Source organism: Heloderma suspectum, chromosome 3, assembly GCF_057233095.1.
Source record: "Heloderma suspectum isolate Gila_16-S chromosome 3, 16-S_ref, whole genome shotgun sequence".
NCBI lineage: Eukaryota > Metazoa > Chordata > Lepidosauria > Squamata > Helodermatidae > Heloderma > Heloderma suspectum.
The window spans coordinates 248534926-248557880 of NC_139460.1; the positions used below are offsets into that span (position 1 = coordinate 248534926).

At 42.2% G+C, this 22955-nt stretch overlaps 1 protein-coding gene across 6 annotated transcripts in view; it reads left to right on the plus strand.

Annotated features, from left to right (window-relative positions):
- ABLIM1 (actin binding LIM protein 1) overlaps positions 1 to 22955 on the plus strand; it is a 310327-nt gene that overhangs the window by 213431 nt on the left and 73941 nt on the right. For all 6 annotated transcript variants that reach the window (XR_014789481.1, XR_014789480.1, XR_014789479.1 and 3 more), the window contains exons 7-8: positions 16138 to 16225; positions 20125 to 20183. Coding sequence is in view for 1 of the 6 variants with exons in the window: in XM_084846146.1 (XP_084702272.1) it covers positions 16138 to 16225; positions 20125 to 20183 (147 nt within the window). In the remaining 5 variants the exon portion in view is untranslated. The remainder of the gene's footprint in view (positions 1 to 16137; positions 16226 to 20124; positions 20184 to 22955) is intronic.

Consider the following 22955-nt stretch of genomic DNA (forward strand, 5'->3'; position numbering starts at 1 on the left):
CCCTTATTCCCCCACCGAGCCGCAAAACCCATTCGGGAGGCCTCAGGCATTACCTGTCACCATAAAGGTGCCTCTAAATGCACACCACCCCTAATCTCATTCCCCCTTGCCCATCCTAGCCACCACTGGGAGTGACAAGCCTATTGCTTGTCAAACTCCCCCCATCTGCGTAGAAGAAATTCCCGCAGGCCCCTTTGCAGATCCGACAAAAAGATGTCATTTCCAGCATCAGACAGGTGAATACCATCCTGTCTGTAAAGCTCCCTCCTTGTCCATGTAATTTCCTGATAAGTGATGATCCCATCATTGTGCTTGCATAGCCCCATGGCTATTTCTCTGTTAACTTTCTGCTGAGCCATGTCCATAGCTCCCTTCTTCCGAGCATTCCAATTAATTATTGGAAGCAGACAGGACCAAATAAGAGTTATCCCTGGCCAACTGTGCCGGATAACTTGAAAATCGGCCAAGGCCTGCACAATGAGGTTCTTGCCTTTAACCTAACACAAGTCATTCCCCCCAAGATGCAACACCAAAACCTCAAGGGGGACATGGACCAAACCTCGATGGAATAACGTAGGCAGAAGGCGCTTCCACCGCATGCTGCGTCTACCGAGCCACTGAACACGGGCACGCTGAGACAGTCTGAGATGGGCACAGAGGGGCCCTTTTAGTTAAGGTGAGGTGCAAAAAAAAAAAAAAAGTTTTGCTATTATCATCTTCAAACTTCTATTGCTGATAAAAATTACTTCTGTTGAGCTAATAATGTGACTTGGCATCCATAATCTAGTTGATGAGGTCTACACAGTTGTGTAAAATCTCAAATCAATCTGATACAAATTGCCACAGATATAGCAAGTTAAAAAGTGCTGAAAATTGACACATTTACGTTGGGCTGCAGCTCATCTCAGCATAACATATCTATCAAATTCTGGGGGAAACTACTGATGTACTTTATTCAGGCTTGTTGAAGAGGTGTGCCTTTCATGGGTTTGGTGAAATTCTGAGCAGCAATTTGAAAGTTATCAAGGGTTTTTTGCTCCATAAAAGCCTAAGGTAGCAACTGCTGTTAAAGTTATGCTAGGCATGCTTAGTTTCACTCTGAAGCTAGAATACTGCCAGTTCTCCAGTGTTTTGAAAGGAGCTCCAGTGTTCCTGTCAGCATTCTGACAGTGGAGGAAAGATAGCAGGAAACTGTCAAATGAGATAAGAGTGAGGTAATTTTGAAGGCTAAGGGAGGAAGGGAAGAGAGGGAGGAAAAGGAAAAATCTGTGCTGGAAGCCCGTGTTGGCTTCCCCAGAAGCAAGCTATTCGGAACATACAGAGACATATCTATTCATTTGTACACATCTACTAAGTTAATGGCTTGTTTGTGTTTTGTTTTTTAGAGTTTTGTTTTTCAGAACATAGTAATAATATATTTCCTTTTTAAATCCAGGGAAATTCAGTGATTAAAAAAACCTGCTGGTTAAGACCAGACTTAAGGCTATCTCATGTTGACTCAAGCTCCATAAAACCAGGAAATCAGAAACTAAAGCTGATGCCTTAACAAATGTGCCCCATGATCAGTAATGATGTTGTGCAGTGTCATAAATTGTGCTTGCGTACAAGCACAAACAGGCATTGGTCAACTCACAGGAGGATTCCTCTAGCGATACAGTAAAGTTCAGATGTTCCCCATCTAGATTTGGGCCAGAAAGAACTAGGAAAAGTGTGGGTGCATGGAGGGTACCTTGTAAGCAAGCACAATCTCATAGTCAACAAAAGGGTGGGAAAAGCAGTACTGGGATACAATCTTAAAAATGATAGAATGATCTCAGTACGAATCCAAGGCAAACCATTCAACATCACAGTAATTCAAGTCTGTGCCCCAACCACTGAGGCCGAAGAAGCTGAGGTTGATCGGTTCTATGAAGACCTCCAACACCTTCTAGAACTAACACCAAAAAAAGACGTCCTCTTCATCATAGGGGATTGGAATGCTAAAGTAGGAAGTCAAGAAATCACTGGGATAACAGGCAGGCATGGCCTTGGTGTACAAAATGAAGCAGGACAAAAGCTAATAGAGTTTTGCCAAGAGAACATGCTGATCATAGCAAACACTCTTTTCCAACAGCACAAGAGGCGACTCTACACATGGACGTCACCAGATGGTCAATATCGAAATCAGATTGATTATGTCCTTTGCAGCCAAAGATGGAGAAGCTCCATACAGTCAGTAAAAACAAGACCTGGAGCTGACTGTGGCTCAGATCATGAGCTGCTTCTTGCAAAATTTCGGCTTAAATTGAAGAACGTCGGGAAAACAACTAAACCATTCAGGTATGACCTAAATCATATCCCTGATGAATATACAGTGGAGGTGAGGAATAGATTTCAGGGATTAGACCTGATAGACAGAGTGCCTGAGGAACTATGGACGGAGGTCTGTAACACTGTTCAGGAGGCAGCAACGAAATCCATCCCAAAGAAAAAGAAATGCAAGAAAGCCAAGTGGCTGTCTGAGGAGGCTTTACAAGTAGCTGAAGAAAGAAGGGAAGCGAAAAGCAAGGGAGAAAGGGGAAGATATACCCAACTGAATGCAGAGTTCCAGAGAATAGCAAGGAGAGACAAGAAGGCCTTCTTAAGTGAACAATGCAAAGAAATGGAGGAAACCAACAGAATGGGAAAGACTAGAGATCTCTTCAAGAAAATTGGAGATCTCAAGGGAACGTTTTGTGCAAAGATGGGCATGATAAAGGACAAAGAAGGAAGGGACCTAACAGAAGCAGATGAGATTAAGAAGAGGTGGCAAGAATACACAGAAGAACTATACAGGAAAGATCTGAATGTCCCTGATAGCCATGATAGTGCGGTCACTGAACTTGAGCCGGACATCCTCGAGAGTGAAGTCAAGTGGGCCTTAGGAAGCATTAGTAACAATAAAGCTAGCGGAGATGACAGTATTCCAGCCGAGCTATTTAAAATCCTAAAAGATGATGCTGTTAAAGTGCTGCATTCAATATGCCAACAAATCTGGAACACTCAACAGTGGCCGCAAGACTGGAAAAGGTCAGTTTACATTCCAGTTCCAAAGAAGGGCAACGCCAAAGAGTGTTCAAACTACCGCACCATTGCGCTCATTTCACATGCCAGCAAGGTGATGCTCAAAATCCTACAAGCTAGACTTCAGCAGTATGCGAACTGAGAACTACCAGAAGTACAAGCTGGGTTTCGAAGAGGCAGAGAAACTAGAGATCAAATCGCCAACATTCACTGCATCATGGAGAAAGCAAGAGAATTCCAGAAAAACGTCTATTTCTGCTTCATTGACTACGCTAAAGCCTTTGATTGTGTGGATCACAACAAACTGTGGCAAATTCTGAAAGTGATGGGAGTACCAGACCACCTTACCTGTCTCCTGAGAAACCTGTACGAGGGTCAAGAAGCAACAGTCAGAACCAGACATGGAACAACCGATTGGTTCAAAATTGGGAAAGGAGTACGACAAGGCTGCATATTGTCACCCTGCTTATTTAACTTATATGTAGAGTACATCATGAGAAACGCCGGGTTGGATGAATCAGAGGTCGGAATTAAGATTGCTGGGAGAATTACCAACAACCTCCGATATGCAGACGATACCACCCTAATGGCAGAAAGCGAAGAGGATCTAAAGAGCCTCTTGTTGAGGGTGAAAGTGGAGAGTGCAAAAGTTGGTTTGAAACTCAACATTAAAAAAACTAAGATCATGGCATCTGGCCCCATCACTTCCTGGCATATAGAAGGGGAAGAAATGGAAGCAGTGACAGATTTTACTTTCTTGGGCTCCAAGATCACCGCAGACGGTGACTGTAGCCATGAAATTAAAAGACGCTTGCTCCTTGGGAGGAAAGCTATGGCCAACCTAGACAGCATAGTAAGAAGCAGAGACATCACCTTGCCGACAAAGGTCCGTCTAATCAAAGCTATGGTTTTCCCAGTAGTAATGTATGGCTGTGAGAGCTGGACTATAAGGAAGGCTGAGCGCCGAAGAATTGATGCTTTCGAACTGTGGTGCTGGAGAAGACTCTTACGAGTCCCCTGGACTGCAAGGAGGTCCAATCAGTCCATCCTAAAGGAAATCAACCCTGAGTGCTCATTGGAAGGACAGATAATGAAGCTGAAGCTCCAATATTTTGGCCACCTAATGCGAAGAGAAAACTCCCTGGAAAAGACCCTGATGCTGGGAAAGACTGAAGGCAAAAGGAGAAGGGGACAGCAGAGGATGAGATGGCTAGATAGCATCACCGATGCAATGAATATGAACTTGAGCACGCTCCGGGAGAGAGCGCAGGACAGGAAGGCCTGGCGTGCTATGGTCCATGGGGTCACGAAGAGTCGGACACGACTGAACGACTGAACAACAACAACAACAACAACATTACTGATCATGGGGCACACCTGTTTAAACATCAGCCTTAGCTTCCAGTTTCTTGGCTTTGTGGAGCTTGAGCCAACTGGTTTAAGAGCCTTAACTCTGCTCTTAAACCAGCAGGTTTTTAATAATTGAAATAGGAGTGAGTAAATATTAAACCACATAGCTGTTGTACATAGAGCCCTAGTTCACATTTACACAGCAGAGTAGTTGTGTTTCCAGCATATCTGCCATGCTGTGTGTCTCATTGAGAACACATAGGGGCCAGTTCAGACGTAACATTTATAGCTTAATAAACTATGGCTTATTAAGGCACAAGCAAGCATCAAAACCACACGTTCACCCCATCCCATCTACCTTCATGCACTGGCTTTGATCCTGGTATACTAAAGGTCCAAAACTAGGAACTGTGGGTTGATATTCGTTTACTAACCAGGATCATAAAGTAGAATCAAACTGTGGTTTAAGATCCTGGTTAGGAAACTGACACTAAACCACAGTTCTCTGTTTTGGCTATAATTATAAACTGTGGTTTTGTGAGATCAGGATCAAAACTGTGTAAGGGGGAAGTATATGGACCCAATGATCATTCTAAGCTTAATAAACAATGGTTTATAAAACCACATTATAATAACTATGGTTTATTAAACCATATTGTCCAAATCGGCCACAATGTTTGAAGAAGAACGAGACATATATAAACACACAAGGACCTGTATCTCTTTCCAATATTATAGCATTCACTGTCGGGGCCCACAATGCAAACCCATTAGCCATGTGAAAAGTTACACAATCCTGAGATTGCAACCTAAGTTGTATCTGAGCAAGACGGTCCATTTCTTAATAGTATGAAATAAAATCAATCAAAGGATGTAAGTTAGCAGAACAATGCTTTACAGACAATTATAGATGAATTATGCAAATGAAGTAGTGCGGGAAATTGCATTTGTACTCCAGTGTCTTTGTTATATCCTTATATTATGGCATTCATTTTCAAGTGAGCTAACTTTTATTGTGAGTTCGCTGTCTATTCATGATGAATAAAGCACGGGTTGGCACATAAACCTATTTGGGATGACATAAGAAATAATATACTTTCATAATTCAGCTGCTAAGATAAAATTCCGCACTTAGTACAGTCAGGCTGAAGAGGCTGGTTGTATGTTCCATTTGGACTGTTCTGCACACTAGAGGAAAGTCATGGCCAATGACATTACTAAGGCTTTCTTCACATGGACCTTTTATTCTACAATTCAGATTGCTCCCTCGTGGAAGTTTGTGGGCTGTTTACATGACACGGTGACTCTCCAAGGTGTCTCCTGCACTAAATGCCCTTTGTTCCGTTTTTAAATAGATTGCAGATAATGAGCTATCAAATTACCCCATTGTGTTCCACTTGAGTTTCCTCCGTGAAAAGAGTAAAAGCGGCAAGAAGAGGAGCAAGATCAATGAAAGATAGTGAAAGGCTCAGATATGGGGAGAAGGAAGGGGAAAAGGAAGCGGGTGAAAAAGGGAGGCGTTGTGATCCTGCATTTAAAATGAAAGCAGACAGCCCTGTTTTAAATGCATAATTTTAGGCTGGTGTACAGATGCCCTAAGAGGGGCCTCCTATTACAAAAAAGCAGTTGAAAGAGGTGACAATAAAATGAAATTAAATGCTGTTATTCTGTGGATTTGTGTGTTTTTTTAAATAATACAAATAAGAGATTTTTGAATTAACCATATATTTTATACTCCCATTTCTTTAAAACTACTGTTTATAAAACAGAAAAGGTTGTTTCTGTAGATTAACTCATGTCTATTTTGTACTTTGGGTATTTTTATTTTTGAGATCGATGTGATACAAATACTGGGAATATTGTTTTGAACATAGAAATTATTATGGGGCATGACTATATCTGACTGAAGCATTTTTCTTCTCTGAGAACTAAGGACAATGCTCACAGGGATGTCCTCTTTGACCTCTGTAATGTTATAATTAGAGCTGTGCACAAATGGCCTCTGAAAATTCTCCACCCTACTAGTGGGCAGAGAAATTGGAGTGGCAGGCACTAGGTGTGGGTTGTTTGTTTATTCGGTCAGTCGCTTCTGACTCTTCGTGACTTCATGGACCAGCCCACGCCAGAGCTTCCTGTCGGCCATCGCCACCCCCAGCTCCCCCAGGGTCAAGTCTGTCACCTCCAGAATATCATCCATCCATCTTGCCTTTGGTCAGCCCCTCTTTCTTTTGCCTTCCACTTTCCCTAGCATCAGCATCTTCTCCAGGGTATCCTGTCTTCTCATGATGTGGCCAAAGTACTTCAGTTTTGCCTTTAATATCATTCCCTCAAGTGAACAGTCTGGCTTTATTTCCTGGAGTATGGACTGGTTTGATCTTCTTGCAGTCCAAGGCACTCTCAGAATTTTCCTCCAACACCACAGTTCAAAAGCATCGATCTTCCTTCTCTCAGCCTTCCTTATGGTCCAGCTCTCACAGCCATAGGTTACTACAGGGAATACCATTGCTTTAACTATGTGGACCTTTGTTGTCAGTGTGATGTCTCTGCTCCTCACTATTTTATCAAGATTTGTCATTGCTCTCCTCCCAAGAAGTAAACGTCTTCTGATTTCCTGGCTGCAGTCAGCGTCTGCAGTAATCTTTGCGCCTAGAAAGACAAAGTCTATCACTGCCTCCACGTTTTCTCCCTCTATTTGCCAGTTATCAATCAAGCTGGTTGCCATAATCTTGGTTTTTTTGAGGTTTAACTGCAACCCAGCTTTTGCACTTTCTTCTTTCACCTTCGTCATGAGGTTCCTCAGTTCCTCCTCGCTTTCAGCCATCAAAATGGTACCATCTGCATATCTGAGATTGTTAATGTTTCTTCCAGCGATTTTAACCCCAGCCTTGGCTTCATCAAGCCCAGCACGTCGCATGATGTGTTCTGTGTACAGGTTGAATAGGTAGGGTGAGAGTATACAGCCCTGCCGTACTCCTTTCCCAATCTTAAACCAGTCCGTTGTTCCGTGGTCTGTTCTTACCGTTGCTACTTGGTCGTTATACAGATTCCTCAGGAGGCAGACAAGATGACTTGGTATCCCCATCCCACCAAGAACTTGCCACAATTTGTTATGATCCACACAGTCAAAGGCTTTAGAATAGTCAATAAAACAGAACTTGATGTTTTTCTGAAACTCCCTGGCTTTCTCCATTATCCAGTGGATATTGGCAATTTGGTCTCTAGTTCCTCTGCCTTTTCTAAACCAAGCTTCTGGTGGTTTAGAACATTATGGTTTAGATGGTTTAGAACATCTGGCAATTCTTGTTCCATGAATTGCTGGAGTCTACCTTGCAAGATCTTGAGCATTACCTTACTGGCATGTGGAATAAGTGCCACTGTTTGATAATTTGAACATTCTTTGGTGCTTCCCTTTTTTGGTATGGGGATATAAGTTGATTTTTTCCAATCTATTGGCCATTCTTGTGTTTTCCAAATTTGCTGGCATATGGCTTGCATCACCTTGACAGCATCATCTTGCAAGATTTTAAACAGTTCACCTGGGATACCGTCATCTCCTGCTGCCTTGTTATTAGCAATGCTTCTTAAGGCCCATTCAACCTCACTCTTCAGGATGTCTGGCTCTAGCTTGCTGACCACACCATCAAATCTATCCCCGATATTATTATCCTTCCTATATAGATCTTCCATATATTCTTTCACCTTTTCTTGATCTCTTCTACTTCTGTTAGGTCCTTGCCATCTTTGTTTTGGATCATACCCATTTTTGCCTGGAATTTACTTCCGATGTTTCTAATTTTCTGGAAGAGGTCTCTTGTCCTTCCTATTCTATTATCTTCTTCTGCTTCCATGCATTGCTTGTTTAAAAATAATTCCTTATCTCTGGAATTTTGCATTTAATTGGGCATATCTCCCCCTATCACTGTTGCCATTTGCTTTCCTTCTTTCTTGGGCTGCTTCCAGTGTCTCAGCAGACAGCCATCTTGCCTTCTTGGTTTTCTTTTTCTTTGGGACGTTTTTTGTTGCTGCCTCCTTGAACAATGTTGCGAACTTCTGTCCATAGTTCTTCTGGGACCCTATCTACTAAATCTAGTCCCTTAAATCTATTCTTCACCTCCACTGCATATTCATGAGGAATATTAGTGAGCTCATATCTAACTGATCTGTGGATCTTCCCTATTCTCTTTAGTCTGATTCTAAATTGTGCAATAAGAAGTTCGTGATCTGAACTACAATCAGCTCCAGGTCTTGTTTTTACTGACTGCATAGATGTCCGCCACCTTTGGCTACAAAGGATGTAGCCAATCTGATTTCGGTGTCGACCGTCTGGTTAAGTCCATGTATAAAGTCGTCTCTTAGGTTGTTGGAAGAGAGTGTTTGTTACGCACAGTGAGTTGTCTTGGCAAAATTCTATCAGCCTATGACCTGCTTCATTTTGTTCTCCCAGACCATGCTTGCCTATAATTCCAGGTGTCGTTTGACTACCCACCTTAGCATTCCAGTCTCCTGTAATGAAAATAACATCTTTTTTTGGCATACTATCCAGTAGGTGCTGCAGATCCTCATAGAACTCATCTACTTCTGCTTCTTCAGCATCTGTGGTTGGGGCATATATTTGGATCACTGTGATGTTAAATGGCTTACCCTGAATTCGAATTGAGATCATTCTGTCGTTTTTTGGATTGTATCCAAGCACTGCTTTAGCCACTTTATTATTAATTATGAAGGCTACTCCATTTCTTCTGTGGTCCTCTTGTCCACAGTAGTAGATCTGGTGGTCATTTGATGTGAAGTGGCCCATTCCAGTCCATTTCAGTTCACTGACACCCAAAATGTCTATATTTAATCTTGACATCTCCCCAATAACCACATCCAATTTGCCCTGGCTCATAGATCTTACATTCCAGGTTCCTACGGTGTGTTGATCTTTAGAACATCGGATTCGTCGTTCACCACCAGCACCATCGGCTGCTAGCCATCCTTTCGGCTTTGAGCTAGCTGTGTCATCACATCTGGGGCTAGTTGAACTTATGCTCTGTTCCTCCCCAGGAGCATTTTGACCATCTTCTGACCTGGGAGTCCCATCTTCTGATGGTATACCGACATATCTCTGGTTGTACTGATCCATTTAGTTTTCATGGCAAGAATACTGGGGTGGGTTGCCGTTTCCTTCCCCAGGGATCGTATTTAGTAGGGGTGGGATTTCACCATAATTCTCTAGTGATAAGAGAAATTCTCAACAGCTTCTCACAGGAAGGGCTCACCATTGACAGGTACCACAGCTTCTTTCTTCTTTTCCTAAGGGCTTTTGTTTTTTGTGCGTGCTGCCACTGCAAGTGTCAACAGCATCAGTTGTGCTGGCAGACTGGTCCCCATTTTGCATCCACCACAATGTAGGGGTGAGGATGGCAGTGTTGTGTCCAGCTCTAGGGAAGAGGTGGAGCTAATGCTGTGCAAAAATCTGTTCTGCAATTTCTTGGAAGTTTTCTTCCCCCACGAAAGAAGCTTCCATTTTTCTGCCTCATTCTCAGGGTGTTCTTTCAATTACTTTTGTGATGTTTTTGACCTTACCTAATCACTGCAAGGTGGCCAAGGGTTCTGCATGTGTTTTCTTTCTATTACACATCTCTCCATTGCTCTGCAGCCTCCTAGGCTGCTCCACTTCCTGAGCTGAAAAAGCCTTATGATCATACAATGAAAGACAGGACACTTTCTTACACTTCTTGGCCACCTCTTAAGTAAGGCATGCATAAGAAATCTGGGCTCTCCCACACTGGAGGCGTTCAAGACGAGGCTGGACAGCCATCTGTCAGGGATGCTCTGACTTGGATTCCTGCATTGAGCAGGGGGTTGGACTCGATGGCCTTGTAGGCCCCTTCCAACCCTACTCTTCTATGATTCTGTGATTCTATGAACCCAGCCCTTGAGCATTTATCCAAAATGTTCTCCTCCTTTGAATTTCTTTTCTATTGAAATGGTCAAAAAATGTGGGAGAAATTTTTGATGCAGCACTAGTTTATAATGTATATCTGTTTCCAAGAACAAGGGTCCTTGGGATGAGTTGTCCACCAACCAGTATCCCCCACACCTTAATATCTTTTCCAGCTGGGATTTGGACAGTTCTTCTATATTTCACAAAAAATGGCACATGTGTCATAGAAATTTGACAAATGACTGAGTTCACTTAGGATATCAGTGGGATGGAAGTGAGTGGAAGATGATATGCCATCCCCAAATGTAACATTTAGCCATTGCTAGCAGGCTAAGGATCTTTACATGGGTGACTATGATGAGATGTAGGAATTCCAAAGTCAGTACATGTAATTAATATGTGATGAAGGTATCAGATGAATTTCACATATAGGGAAATTACCTGTAGCTTTTAGGAAATAGTTGAAATAAAGCCATGCTGTAAATTTTAGGCCACTCTGCTGTGTAAGGTGTTCCATTAAAGTTCCAAGGGTCATAAAATACACAAACAGTACAAAGAGAGGCTGTTCTTAATAGTGTTTTTGCTCCTGAGAGAGTATTTAAAACAGGGAACATATGCAGAAATGGGGTACAGTTAAGTATTTTACTAGTCCTAGTTGTCAGGGGGGAATGATCCATTGTTGTGCAAAGAGCAACCATTTTCATAGTGGGAGGAACACAGCATTATCCCACGTAGTTGTCTCTTACATTAAAAATAACACTTTGTCAAATGATTGGAAAGAGTTGTTGGGATAAAAGGGCTGAATCCAGCTGCTAAATTGTAATACTCCAAAAATGTGTCCTTTGGCCAAGAGAAAGTATCTGTTTGTAATTAGCCTTTCTTCTGCCAGATCCATTGGCAGTGAAGAAATCCATGTGGATGCCTGATAATGTGAGCGTGTACCTCCCAATGGCTGTTCTTTTTGGAAAGGAGGAGCACACGAATGAAGTCAGAAGTACTAGGAAATCTTACATGTGCATACTTCCACCGGGGAAACCCCCCCCATCTCATCAGGATGTAGTTCCAAGAACACAAAGGAAGCCGTCTCCTCCCAATACACACATGCACAATCCCCCTGAAGTGAGATTCTGTACTCAGAGTGCCCCTACATGTCTATGTATGTTAGTTCCCCAGCCGGGATTACAGATTTTCAGGGCTATCTAGAGAAGGTTAAGATGACTTTCATTGCCATTTTAAGTCGGGGTGGGCAGCATACACCTGCCCCCACCCCGGTGCGGCTACACACACCCACTGGTGTAGCCAGTTCATGTGTTTTTTCGAAACTTCCCTCCCTGCAAAATGGCATCTGTAGCAGCTACAGAGCACTCAAACGGCCAAATTTAGCTTGTTTGCGAGCTAAATTTGGCCCTTTTATCTCTCCGTAGCTTGCAAGCTATATTTAATAGTTGTACCATGCTGGAGCACTATGGAGTGGTTTGCCGCTAAACAAAGAGGTGATTGATTTCAGGCCTTTCTTTCTTATTCCCCCCACCCCTGCACTGTGGACTGTGGTGTGGGCCCAGGGGGGAAAAAGGCCCTTGGACGTCTGGAAATTACCTTGTTGTTGTTCAGTCGTTACGTCGTGTCCAACTCTTTGTGACCCCATGGACGATAGCATGCCAGGCCTTGTTGTCCTGCGCTCTCTCCCAGAGTGTGCTCAAGTTCATATTCGTTGCATCGGTGATGCTATCTAGCCATCTCATCCTCTGCCGTCCCCTTCTCCTTTTGCCTTCAATCTTTCCCAGCATCAGGGTCTTTTCCAGGGAGTCTTCTCTTCGCATTAGGTGGCCAAAATATTTGAGCTTCAGCTTCAATATCTGTTCTTCCAATGAGCACTCAGGGTTGATTTCCTTTAGGATTGACTGATTTGACCTCCTTGCAGTCCAGGGGACTAGTAAGAGTCTTCTCCAGCAGCACAGTTCAAAGGCATCAGTTCTTCGGCGCTCAGCCTTCCTTATAGTCCAGCTCTCACAGCCATACATTACTACTGGGAAAACCATAGCTTTGATTATACGAACCTTTGTCAGCAAGGTGATGTCTCTGCTTCTTACTATGCTGTCTAGGTTTGCCATAGCTTTCCTCCCAAGGAGCAAGCGTCTTTTAATTTCATGGCTACAGTCACCGTCTGCGGTGACAACAATCCTGTGTATACTAACTTATTTATTTATTTATTTCATTTAATTTCATTTCTATACCGCCCAATAGCCGAAGCTCTCTGGGCGGTTCACAAAAATTAAAACCAAACAACACACAATAAAACAATTTAAAATATATAGAACATTAAAACCACAATCAATCTATCAATCTCTTCCCTCCCTCATCCCACATAATCCCCATAATCAAGCACACTTTACCTCATGAGAGGTCCTTTTCCGGCTGTGCAGTGTGGGGTATACAAAAAACAAGTCTGTTCAATTGGATCCAGTTTGGAACTGAAGCTGAAACTTCCCTACCTGCCTCTGATTGTGGTTGTCGTCATACACAGGGGCACAAAGAAGGATGTCACCATATTTATTTATTTATTGCATTGCAAACAAAATTTTGGCATTTAAATTTTGACAGGGAATTCTATAATGTGACTTTTTGACCAGACAAATAATGAAAAGAGCCTTGATAAAGAGTTCCACCTGGCCAGCTAGATCCATTTCTGAAAACCTTTGATGATGCATGTCTGGAGCCTTGCAACTATATTTCTCCAAGGTCTTTGGGAAAGCATGTTATTACTGCTTTTAAATGAGAAATCTGAAGCTTAGGAAAGCTAAAGTTGTTTCTTTCATGGTCTCTAAGTACCTCTAATTTTAGGTTAACTGGCCTGTTAAATAAAGGCAAGTCTGTACAGGAAATCAGGCAACGATTCAGTGGAATTTTCTAGAATGAGAAGAAACCAGCTCTCATGACTCCCAGTACATCATTTTAATACAGCACTTTCTTTCCATATATATATATATATATATATATATATATGTATATGTATATGTATATGTATATGTATATGTGTCTTCATTCTGAGAAATTGTGCAGTTCATGGTTATGCAAGTATTAGCAAATGTGAACACTAGTGCTTTTTTTGCTTCACATCTTTCTTGTGCAATGTTTAGACACCTCTCAGACACTTGCTCTTTTCCTAATTTGCCTGTAGGTAGAGAAAGGATGCAAAGAAGTTGCAGTTTATAACATTAACTTATTATACTGCTTAATTCTCTAGCGAATGCTAACCTTTACCTAAAGTGAAAGGACAAAAGAGAACAATCTGTTGGTCTTCATCTGCCAGCAATAATGGTGTAACAGAATACAGCTAAGAAACTGTAGTCTAGTACAGACTCCCCCAATCTGGTGCCCTCCATGTTTTGGATTTTAACTCCCATCATTCCCAGCCAGTCTGGCCAGCAGACAGGAATGCTGGGAGTTGTAGTTCAAAACATCTGGAGTGCACCAAGTTGGGGAAGCCTGATCTAGTACATCTTTTCTTTCTGTCATTTTTCTATTATACTTACACAATATAATCCTTTGCATGTTTATTTGGAAGTGAGTTCCACTGTCTACAGTGGGACTTAGTCCCTAGTAAATACATTTACGAGTGTAGCCTTAGGGGTGTCTAGTACTACATCTTTCTAGCTGGGTCTTCTTGGATGACAGATTTTTGTGTTATCAGAGGTGCGTTTCCCATTTCATAATACTTCATTCTCTGTTAAAATCTGAGAAAATGTCTAAGGAAATAGTAACTTGTAAAACCTGAACCAGCCTGTGAATTCTTTTGATAGGCTTTCTTGAGAGCTTATGTACAATAGGGGAATGATCTAACTGGATTATCAAGTTACAATCCTGCCAGTTTCCACTCTCTGTCCACCAAGCACCCCTAGAGGAGCATACTCACTGCTACTATTAGCCCCAGGCCTCTGGTAGATGTCTGGAGCCCTGCAGCCCAGAGAGCCCCCAAACAACCCACCAGAGAAAGGTGCCAACATTCCCCTTAGGAAAACCCACACACACACAACTGTTCAGTGGCAGCAGGTGCGCTGCTCAGTCAGCTCCACCAGGCACGTGCAACCATTGCTTGGCTGAACAGCATGTGTGACAGGGCGTGTGTGTGTGTGTGTGTGTGTGTGTGTCTGTCTGTGTGTGTGTGAGAAAGCTGTCTGGACAAAATAGGGAGAGGGCTTGCAGGGAACAGGGCAGCGTGATGCAGGGGGGTTCTCCTCAGGGAGCACCTTGCCCATGGTCCCCTTAGACCTAGCTGTGCCACTGAGCACACCTTCTCAGTATCTTGGATGTGAGGACCAAGACATTCACATGGGGTGAAATAAAGTTAGCCTGAATCCCTCCATCTCAAAACACATTGGTATTCTTTAACTAATAAGTTAACTTTATTAACAATACATATATTTATTATTGTTTATTTGTTTATTACATTTATATCCTGCCTCTTTTCCTCTTAAGGAATTCAAGGCAGTGTACGTAATCCTCCTCCTCTCCATTTTATCCTCACAGCAACAACCCTGTGAGGTAGGTTGGGCTGAGAGTCTATGACTGGCCTAAGGTCACCCAATGGCCAAGCTTCCATGGCCAAGTTGGAACTAGAACCCAGATCGCCCGACTCCCAGTCCAGCACTCTAACCACTACACCACACTGACTCTCTATAGAATAGGGGTGGGGAACCCCTTTCAGTTCAAGGGCTGAATTCCATTTTGAAGAAATTCATAGAACATAGACCATAGAAGAACCTCATAGAACATAGCCAACGAAATAAACCTGGGTGCCTTAACGTCTGCCTTTTTTCATATATCCCTTCCCATATGGTCATTCAATGTCTGAGGTCTTGCTTCGTGTGCCACTGCCAAATGAGATATGTGGATCAACTACTAGGACCAGGTCTTTTCAGTAGTGGCACCTGCTTTGTGGATTGCCTTTCCAAGTGAGGTTCACCAGACCCCAATGCTTTATTTCTTTAGGCCAGGGATGGGGAACGTGTGGTTCTCCAGATGTTGTTGGACTGCCACTCCCATCATCCCTCACTATTAGTTATGCTGGCTAGGGATGATGGGGGTTGCAGTCCAACAACATCTGGAGGGCCACACATTCCCCACCACTGCTTTGGGCATTTGGCCCAAACCTGGCTGTTCCAGAAGACTTTTAGTCCATTAGTTCTCTCAGGATTTGTTATTTTAGTGTAATCTCCATGCTTGATGTTGCTTTGGTGCTGATATTTTGGAAACTGGGGTGACTCAGGGGATTTGGATGTAGTGAAAAAATTAATTTCTAGGCCACTAGTTCAAATCTGGCTCAGACCAACAATATATTGAGCATCTATTTTATTGTAAAGTGAACGGCTGGTTTAAATAAAGTTAAAGTACTGATTCCAGTAATCCACAGGGGCAAAATGCCTCCCAGTAGTCAGCACTAATAGCAGCGCAAAGGAAAGAGGAAGAGAGAGTGAACTAACCTTTGCTATTAAAACAAGCAAATAGCCCCTTTGGGCCTAAACTGAGATGCAGCAGTGAGGATTGTGAGTTTATAAATCGACATACAGATATTCAGTATGAATGGAGGGAACCTACTTGGGTGTATGCTCATGTTACATGGATATCAGCCACTTGCCCAACTGTAGGTAGTAGCTGATCCATTGGGATGGAGAAACTGAGAGGCAATTGGATATGCTGTAGGCTGTAGACATGCATGTTTCTTCACCTAATAAATTTGTTGGCTGGGTTAATGGATGGGACTTTGAGCCAAAGTAATATCATTACACTACTTTTTTTTTGCATTTGTTTTTCTGCAGGCAGGTGATAAGCATTACCATCCGAGCTGTGCACGATGCAGCAGATGCAACCAAATGTTCACAGAAGGAGAAGAAATGTACCTGCAAGGTAACTGTATCAAGTTTGTGAACTGCTTTGAGCACTTGAAAAAGCAGAATAGGAATATTTTAAATAAATGAACAAGCAAGACTAGCCCTAGAGAAAATCTACTTTTTTCTTTGTAAGTTGCTGTTATTGTTGATTTGTACGTAACATTTCAAATCATTGCTTAGTATCTATATGCACCCAGATCTGAGCCAAGATTTCTAAGAGAAGAATTTTCTGTTAAATTCTTTGAGAATTTTCTTTTCCGTGCTCCTCCAGAATTTTGCCTTGTGATCTTCCTGTTCATCTTTTCCAAAACATGTGGCACTCTGTCACTTTTTGCTGCAGTCAGATTTTCAGCACAGATTTTGATGCTTCTTTGATGCTGTCTCTTCTCCAAGCATTTTTTTCCAAGTCATCCTTGAGTTCTCTTCAGACACAGATATTCTAATGTTCTTTTCCTTATTTAGCACCTTCCGGGCCTCATCAGGTTTGATGATTTGCTTCACCTGGCTCTCCAGTAAAGAATAAATTAAAATGTTTCCAGTTTTTATGGGGAAAAGAAAATGTTAACATAAACTATTCTTAAAATCTGTCATTGGGCTAGGTTTCTTTTCTGCATAAGTATAAGGGTAGGATCCAGTGGAGTCCCAGCACTAGCACTAATGACGCTGCATTAGTGTAAACCAGTATTTGGGAAAAGCAGCAATTTGCCACCAGAATTCAGTGGTGCACCAAGAGTAAAGGGCCAATTTTCCTTCAAAACAAGAAGAAAAGAAAAATCTTAAAATCACCCCTTTTTTGCCACCATCCTACTGAATTTAACTGCTTTTCGCTGTTGAACTAACAAACCCTAATTATGTGGTGAAGGTGTTGGTTTACACTAGCACAGCGTCCTTAGCACTAGCGCTAGGACACCGTTGGATATTACCCTGTAGCTATAACATACCTGTACACCTAACCTATGACAGAATAATGCAAGACTGAATATCGTATATTTACTAAAAAATATGTAGTGTCTTCCAGACCTGCACAGGAGACAAAAGTCTCAGTGGCTGAGCAGGGGCTTTAACTGAATTGTCATGTTGTCTGATTCAATGCTTTACCTATGTGCCCTGTCGCCCTCCTAACCTCCCCCACCCCCCGATTTCTGACCAAATCCAGAAGGGTTGGTTTGCTTCAATGCAGACCTGTGGGAAGAAGTTTTGTGCTGGGAGGACCTAAGGGCCTACCAGGGTAGAGGGAGAAATCAAAGCAAACATTCAGAACTGAAATACAGATAGGCAGATATGCTTAAAAGTTATTGTAATAAACAACAATTAAAATTGTAACATTTAAACGTAAGTGCCAAGTGCTTGTCAGTTATGCCCGTGCCTTTGCACTCGTTGGCCAGAACACTGGAAAGCAGCAGTAAGGATACTTCTTACAGAAAAAGTGGGTAGAAGTGTGCCCTTTCTTTCCTTGTATTTCCACAAGTAAAAGGGAAAAGGGCTAGCCCAGCCTCCCCAAACCTGGTGCTCTCCACATGTTTAGGACTACATCTCCCATCAACCAGAGCCAGCATGACAAATGGACAGGGATGTTGAGAGCTGTAGTCCAAAACATCTGGAGCACACCAGGTTGGGGAAAGCTGGGCTAGATCCTTATGTTTTTAAAAAACAAAATGAATGCTGAACATTCAGGGAAAGAACCAGAATCTCCACTCCCCACTGGGTCTAACTGTGACTATGGCTGTATCATGACTTTTCTTGAAAAAAGCAAAATAGTCAAGAAGTGTAAGGACAGGGTATAGTCTATGAGCATTATGTTCCCTGCCCAGACTATAAGCTTTCGGTACTTTTGCCTCTGAGCCAAGTATTCTCATGACATGGCAATCTTTGATTTACTTCCCCTGCTGAAGAAGTAGCTTGTCTTATTCCTTAACCCATATTTAAAACCTGCCATCAGAGCCAAAGTGGCTCCTCCATCCTCCTGAGAAGTACTGTTTACAATGGGACACACTGGTGATAAAACCAGAATGTAATTATTGTCTTTTTTTACAGTGCCAAAGAAGGACCTTTTAGAATAATGGTTCCCCGTGGCGTTTACCCTGACATTTGCTCTGTAATCCTTCTGCCTTCCTGGGAACTGGATTTCATTTGCTTTATAGCCTGCACTATAGCTAATAAAAACACACACAACTACTCCTGGATCGCCCCCTATTCTTTTTAGTGTCAGACATGTTCCTTTCTCCCACAATCAAATGGGGTTTGAAGTCAGGTTTAGCATGGTTGGGATGATGCTAGTTAATTTTGAACTTGCTTTTGTAAAGCCAGTTTTGAATAGTTGTTCATTTTCCAAAAGCCCTTTTGATACTAACCATTAACACCCTATTTTTATTGAGTAATGCTCTCGAGAGGAGGATACTTCCTAAACAGAAAACTAGAGCAATAAAGCCTGCCTCTTCTAGAGGTTGAAATGCAAGAATGTAAGACTTCCCTTGCTGGAACAGACAGTATACTGCCTCCAACGTGGGCCAGCCAGATGCATCCAGGAAGATCACAAGTAGAGCACGATGGAGAAAGGAATCCCTATTGGTTGTCCCCAGTGCTGAGGTTTTGTTTAGCCATGATGACTAAAAACCATTGATTGACTGATGTATTCTCCATGAATATGTCTAATATCGTCCATGGGTGGCATGTAGGGATGGCAGAGAAATCCACGACAGAACCAAATGAGTTCAGATTTTCATGAATCCAACCTGCGGATTCTGCAGTGGACCGACTTTCCTCGTCAGGCAGTTTCTGCTGACTTGCGGACTGGTTTTCTAACTTTCCCAGATTTTGTGCTGATTTCATCATAGAAAAATACACAAAATTAAAAAACCTGGCCAGAATGCACATTTCCCCACAGGCTGAAGCATGAAAATGCACATTTCAGGGGGAATTTGCACATTTTCACAAATGCAAATTTGCACAAATTCAGAAACAAAAAAAATCTGATTCCAGTGAGGGGCGGATGACGGAACGAAAGGTGCCTGACAATCCATGAAACACAGATGGAATGGATGTTACACAATCCGTAGATCCCTAGTGGTATGCAGTGCAGCACCAGCACTAACATAAATTACATTGCGCCAACATAAGCATCCTCTGGTGCAACACCAGTAGCATTAGTTAGTGCTACAAGTTTCCGCTGTATGAGTGGGTCCTGGTGGAAAGCTAAGAACATGCAATCCTAACTCCCTCCCACTATCAGCATCAGCACTCTTAAGTCTAGATCCACCCCATTGTCTTTCTTCACACGCTTATATGTATTTATTTATGAAATGTACATCCTGCCTTTCAATTAAAAACGGTGCTTAAGGCAGCTAACAGTAATAAAGTACAGATGAAATACATAACTATAATTAAAACATAAAAACAAATAAATCAGAACGCATTTAAAAACACATCAATAAAAAAAATAGGCAGCACCCACCAATCAAAATCTGCTCTAGCGAACAAGTCATATTAAAAGCCAAAAGCCTGTCTGAATGAAAATGTCTTTGCCTGTCCACGGAAGAACAACAGAGATGTAGCTAGCCTGGCCTCCTTTGGCAGGGAGTTCCAGAGTTTGGGAGCAGTCACAGAGAAGGGTCTCTCTTGCATTCCTGCCAAATGTGCCTCCAGTGGTGGAGGGGCAGAGAGACAGAGAGATCCAAAAGATCTTAAATCCTGGGGAAGCCCTATAGTACCTGGCCAAGTGTACATCTGTAAACAAATATAATATTTCAAAACAGCCATCACGCCTCAATTACTCTCTCCACCAAAAGGAAACTGACCTAGCCGAGCTGCTGTGGAAGTTTCCACTGCCAAGGGAAGTGTGGAACAAAATACTTGACTTCACTGTCTTCTGAGTCGATTATAATATAATATGACATGATTTGATCTTTTCCACACTAGGTTCTACAGTTTGGCATCCCGACTGTAAACAGTCCACCAAGGGAGAAGAGAAGCTACAGGTAAAGTTTTCCTCTTTTCTTTTAAGTGTGAAAGGGATACACTCTGGTGAGGTAGCACTCTTGACAGCTTGCACTTACAAAAGCTGCCCCCCACCCAACCTCTAAAGAAAGTGTAGTTGCTTATGGTATTAAGACTGCAATCTTATTAATGTTTAGAATAAAGCATTCCCCAGGCAGAGTGGCTGGCTGGCTGGCTGATGCTGGGAGTTGTAGGAATTATTTTTGTCTAAACATGCATAGGATTGCTCCCTGAAGCTGCAATCCAATGCACAGTTACCTGGGAGCAAGTCCCATTGAAGTCAGTTGGGGTTACCTCTGAGTAGATATCTTTAGGATTGTGCTGTAAAGTGCTGATTGATTACTTAAGGCAGACCCGCATTGGAGTGTCTCACACACCCTGTTTCCCTTTCCCACACAGTGAGCAAGTAGTTTGGCCCTTAATCAAAGGGTTTCCACTTCTGCCCTCCACAGTGGCGCTCAGTCCTGCAGATGCTCATTAACGGTTGCTGAATGGCGGGCTACCTGTGTGTGGTTAAATACAGACAAATGTATCTGGTTTAAGAGGATAATCCTGCCAACAAAGGGCAGCACTCAGAAAGCAAAAGAGAGAGACAGTTCCTCAAAAGTACTGAAAATATGTGAAATTTAATAAAATTGTAAAATACCCAATATGTTTCAGTGCGGACCCATTGCCTTACGAGGAAAAGTAGTGCTTGAGGCTGAGCTGCTGATACATTGTGAAGTCAAAGAATTGTACATTTAAATGATTGTATAATTTGTTCACATCTAAACTGACTATCCATGGAATTGAATAGCTAGTGTGCTCTGGCACCGGCCAGGTTTTTTTATCCACTGTTGCTGTGTAGCAATACCATTGCTACTGATGGACCAGTCTTTGAATTGTCTTGCAGCATCCACAACAACAGTACGGCCATGATAAGAATCCTTTATCTAATTCAGACTGACCTTTCAAAATCCTTTGGCTTATTCCCAGTTCCCGAGGAAACTGCAGATATTCCCTCCAAATATCTCTTCCTCTTTCTGTCTTATATGAGCAAGTTCTCTTTCCTTAATTGAAGATGGTTCAGCATGCCAAGTCACATACCCAGAATGTAAGGAATACTTCCTGGGAGGTGGTAGTCATAGAAGGCACTTAATGCTCCACAGAGTCAAAATGGTATTCTTTTTTTTTCTCCTGAAAGCCAAAATACACAACAAGTACTTGTTGTTGAAGCAGCTTCAACAGTCTTCGCTACATTCTGTCTTTTGTCTACAACTGATTTTGGATCACACCCTCCTTAAGAGTTCTCACTGGTTTAGATTTTAGGTGGAGTCCAGAAAAACAATGATTGCTGAAGATCCATTCCCCGTTGGATTTTTTTCATAGAAGGTCATTGAAGCCAAAATAAGCAGGAAATAAAGCAATTGTAAAAGTGCCGAGAATGTTTGTTTCTTTTATGGTTGCATGCCAACTGGTGATTCTGTGGTTGATAGGATGTGTTATTGATGTTATACTTCACACTCTTTGTTATTCAGTGGATTTTAAGGAGGTATCGATAATCTTTGTTGTACGGGGGGGAAAACTCTACTTTTGTTTGTATGTAGGAGAAACCTTTGCCTTCTTCACTTTTTCCTTTTATGTGTTTTATATGGCAGCATTCTTCATCTGATTGCTTTTATCCAAAGAGTTTGGTTCTTCGCAGACCACGCTCTTCAGAGGTTTGCAGTTGTGCATTTGTTTTTAACTGCCAAATGTGTTTTTAACTGGCATTTGTGTGGAAGGATCTCTGATTTCTGCACTCATGTTTGCAGCTGCTGCTGTTGCTACCATTTCTACCTACCCCATCCTTTCCCTTCTTCCTTTTTGCTTGGGCAACTTCTGTGTCTTTTGTGCCACATAATGCACACTTTATTTTTAATTTCTGCACAATATTGTCACAGCGGAGTCCTAAAAAATGGCACAAAAGATGTGGTGTTTCATTGTTTGTTGCTGATATTAGATTACAGAAAGCGATAATTGGAGAGATTACAGAAAGCGATAATTTTGGATAATAGAAATGCCATACAGCATGACTCTGATATTGATTATTTGAACTGATTGCCATGTTTGATCTTGAGGTGACAAAGTAGGCAATTGTCATACCTTTTATCATCAATAGAAGTTAGTTCAATAAAAGGCATTCCCTTATCTACTTGAATTGTTCCAGTGGAGGTCAAGATTCATGAATGTTTCCAAAACATGACCCTTTCCTCTATCCATAGATAGTGGTGAATTCAGTGTACTATTGTTATCCTGCCCAGGATTGCGGGAATCAAAATGGATTGTGTCAAATATAGAATGCTTGGAGAAACATTCAAACAAAGTAATCTTTGGACAAAAGGGGCACTCTCTGGTCCTTGCTCTGTACACAGAGCCCACCTCACAGGATGTCAGACATTCCCTCATCTTCTCCCTTACTTCTTTTCCAGAAGAAGGGGACAAAACATGTACCACCACTCTGTTTCCTATTCTTCTCAATCTGCCTGGCTACACCTGAAGAGCAAATTATGGCAGTGTGGTGTTTTGTAAAAATAAATTTATCGTACTGTTACAGGTTTAAGCATGCTGTTGGAAGGAAGTTTCTTGACATGAGTAGGTTTACAAACAGGGTTTATAGGCTTCTTTGGCAAGGGGTTTGAACTTCTTGTGACGTTTAACAGCCACACAAGAAGCTAAAATGGAGTAGATTAAGTTTTCCCTATCCCTGCATCTTCATCTGCTGAATTTCAACC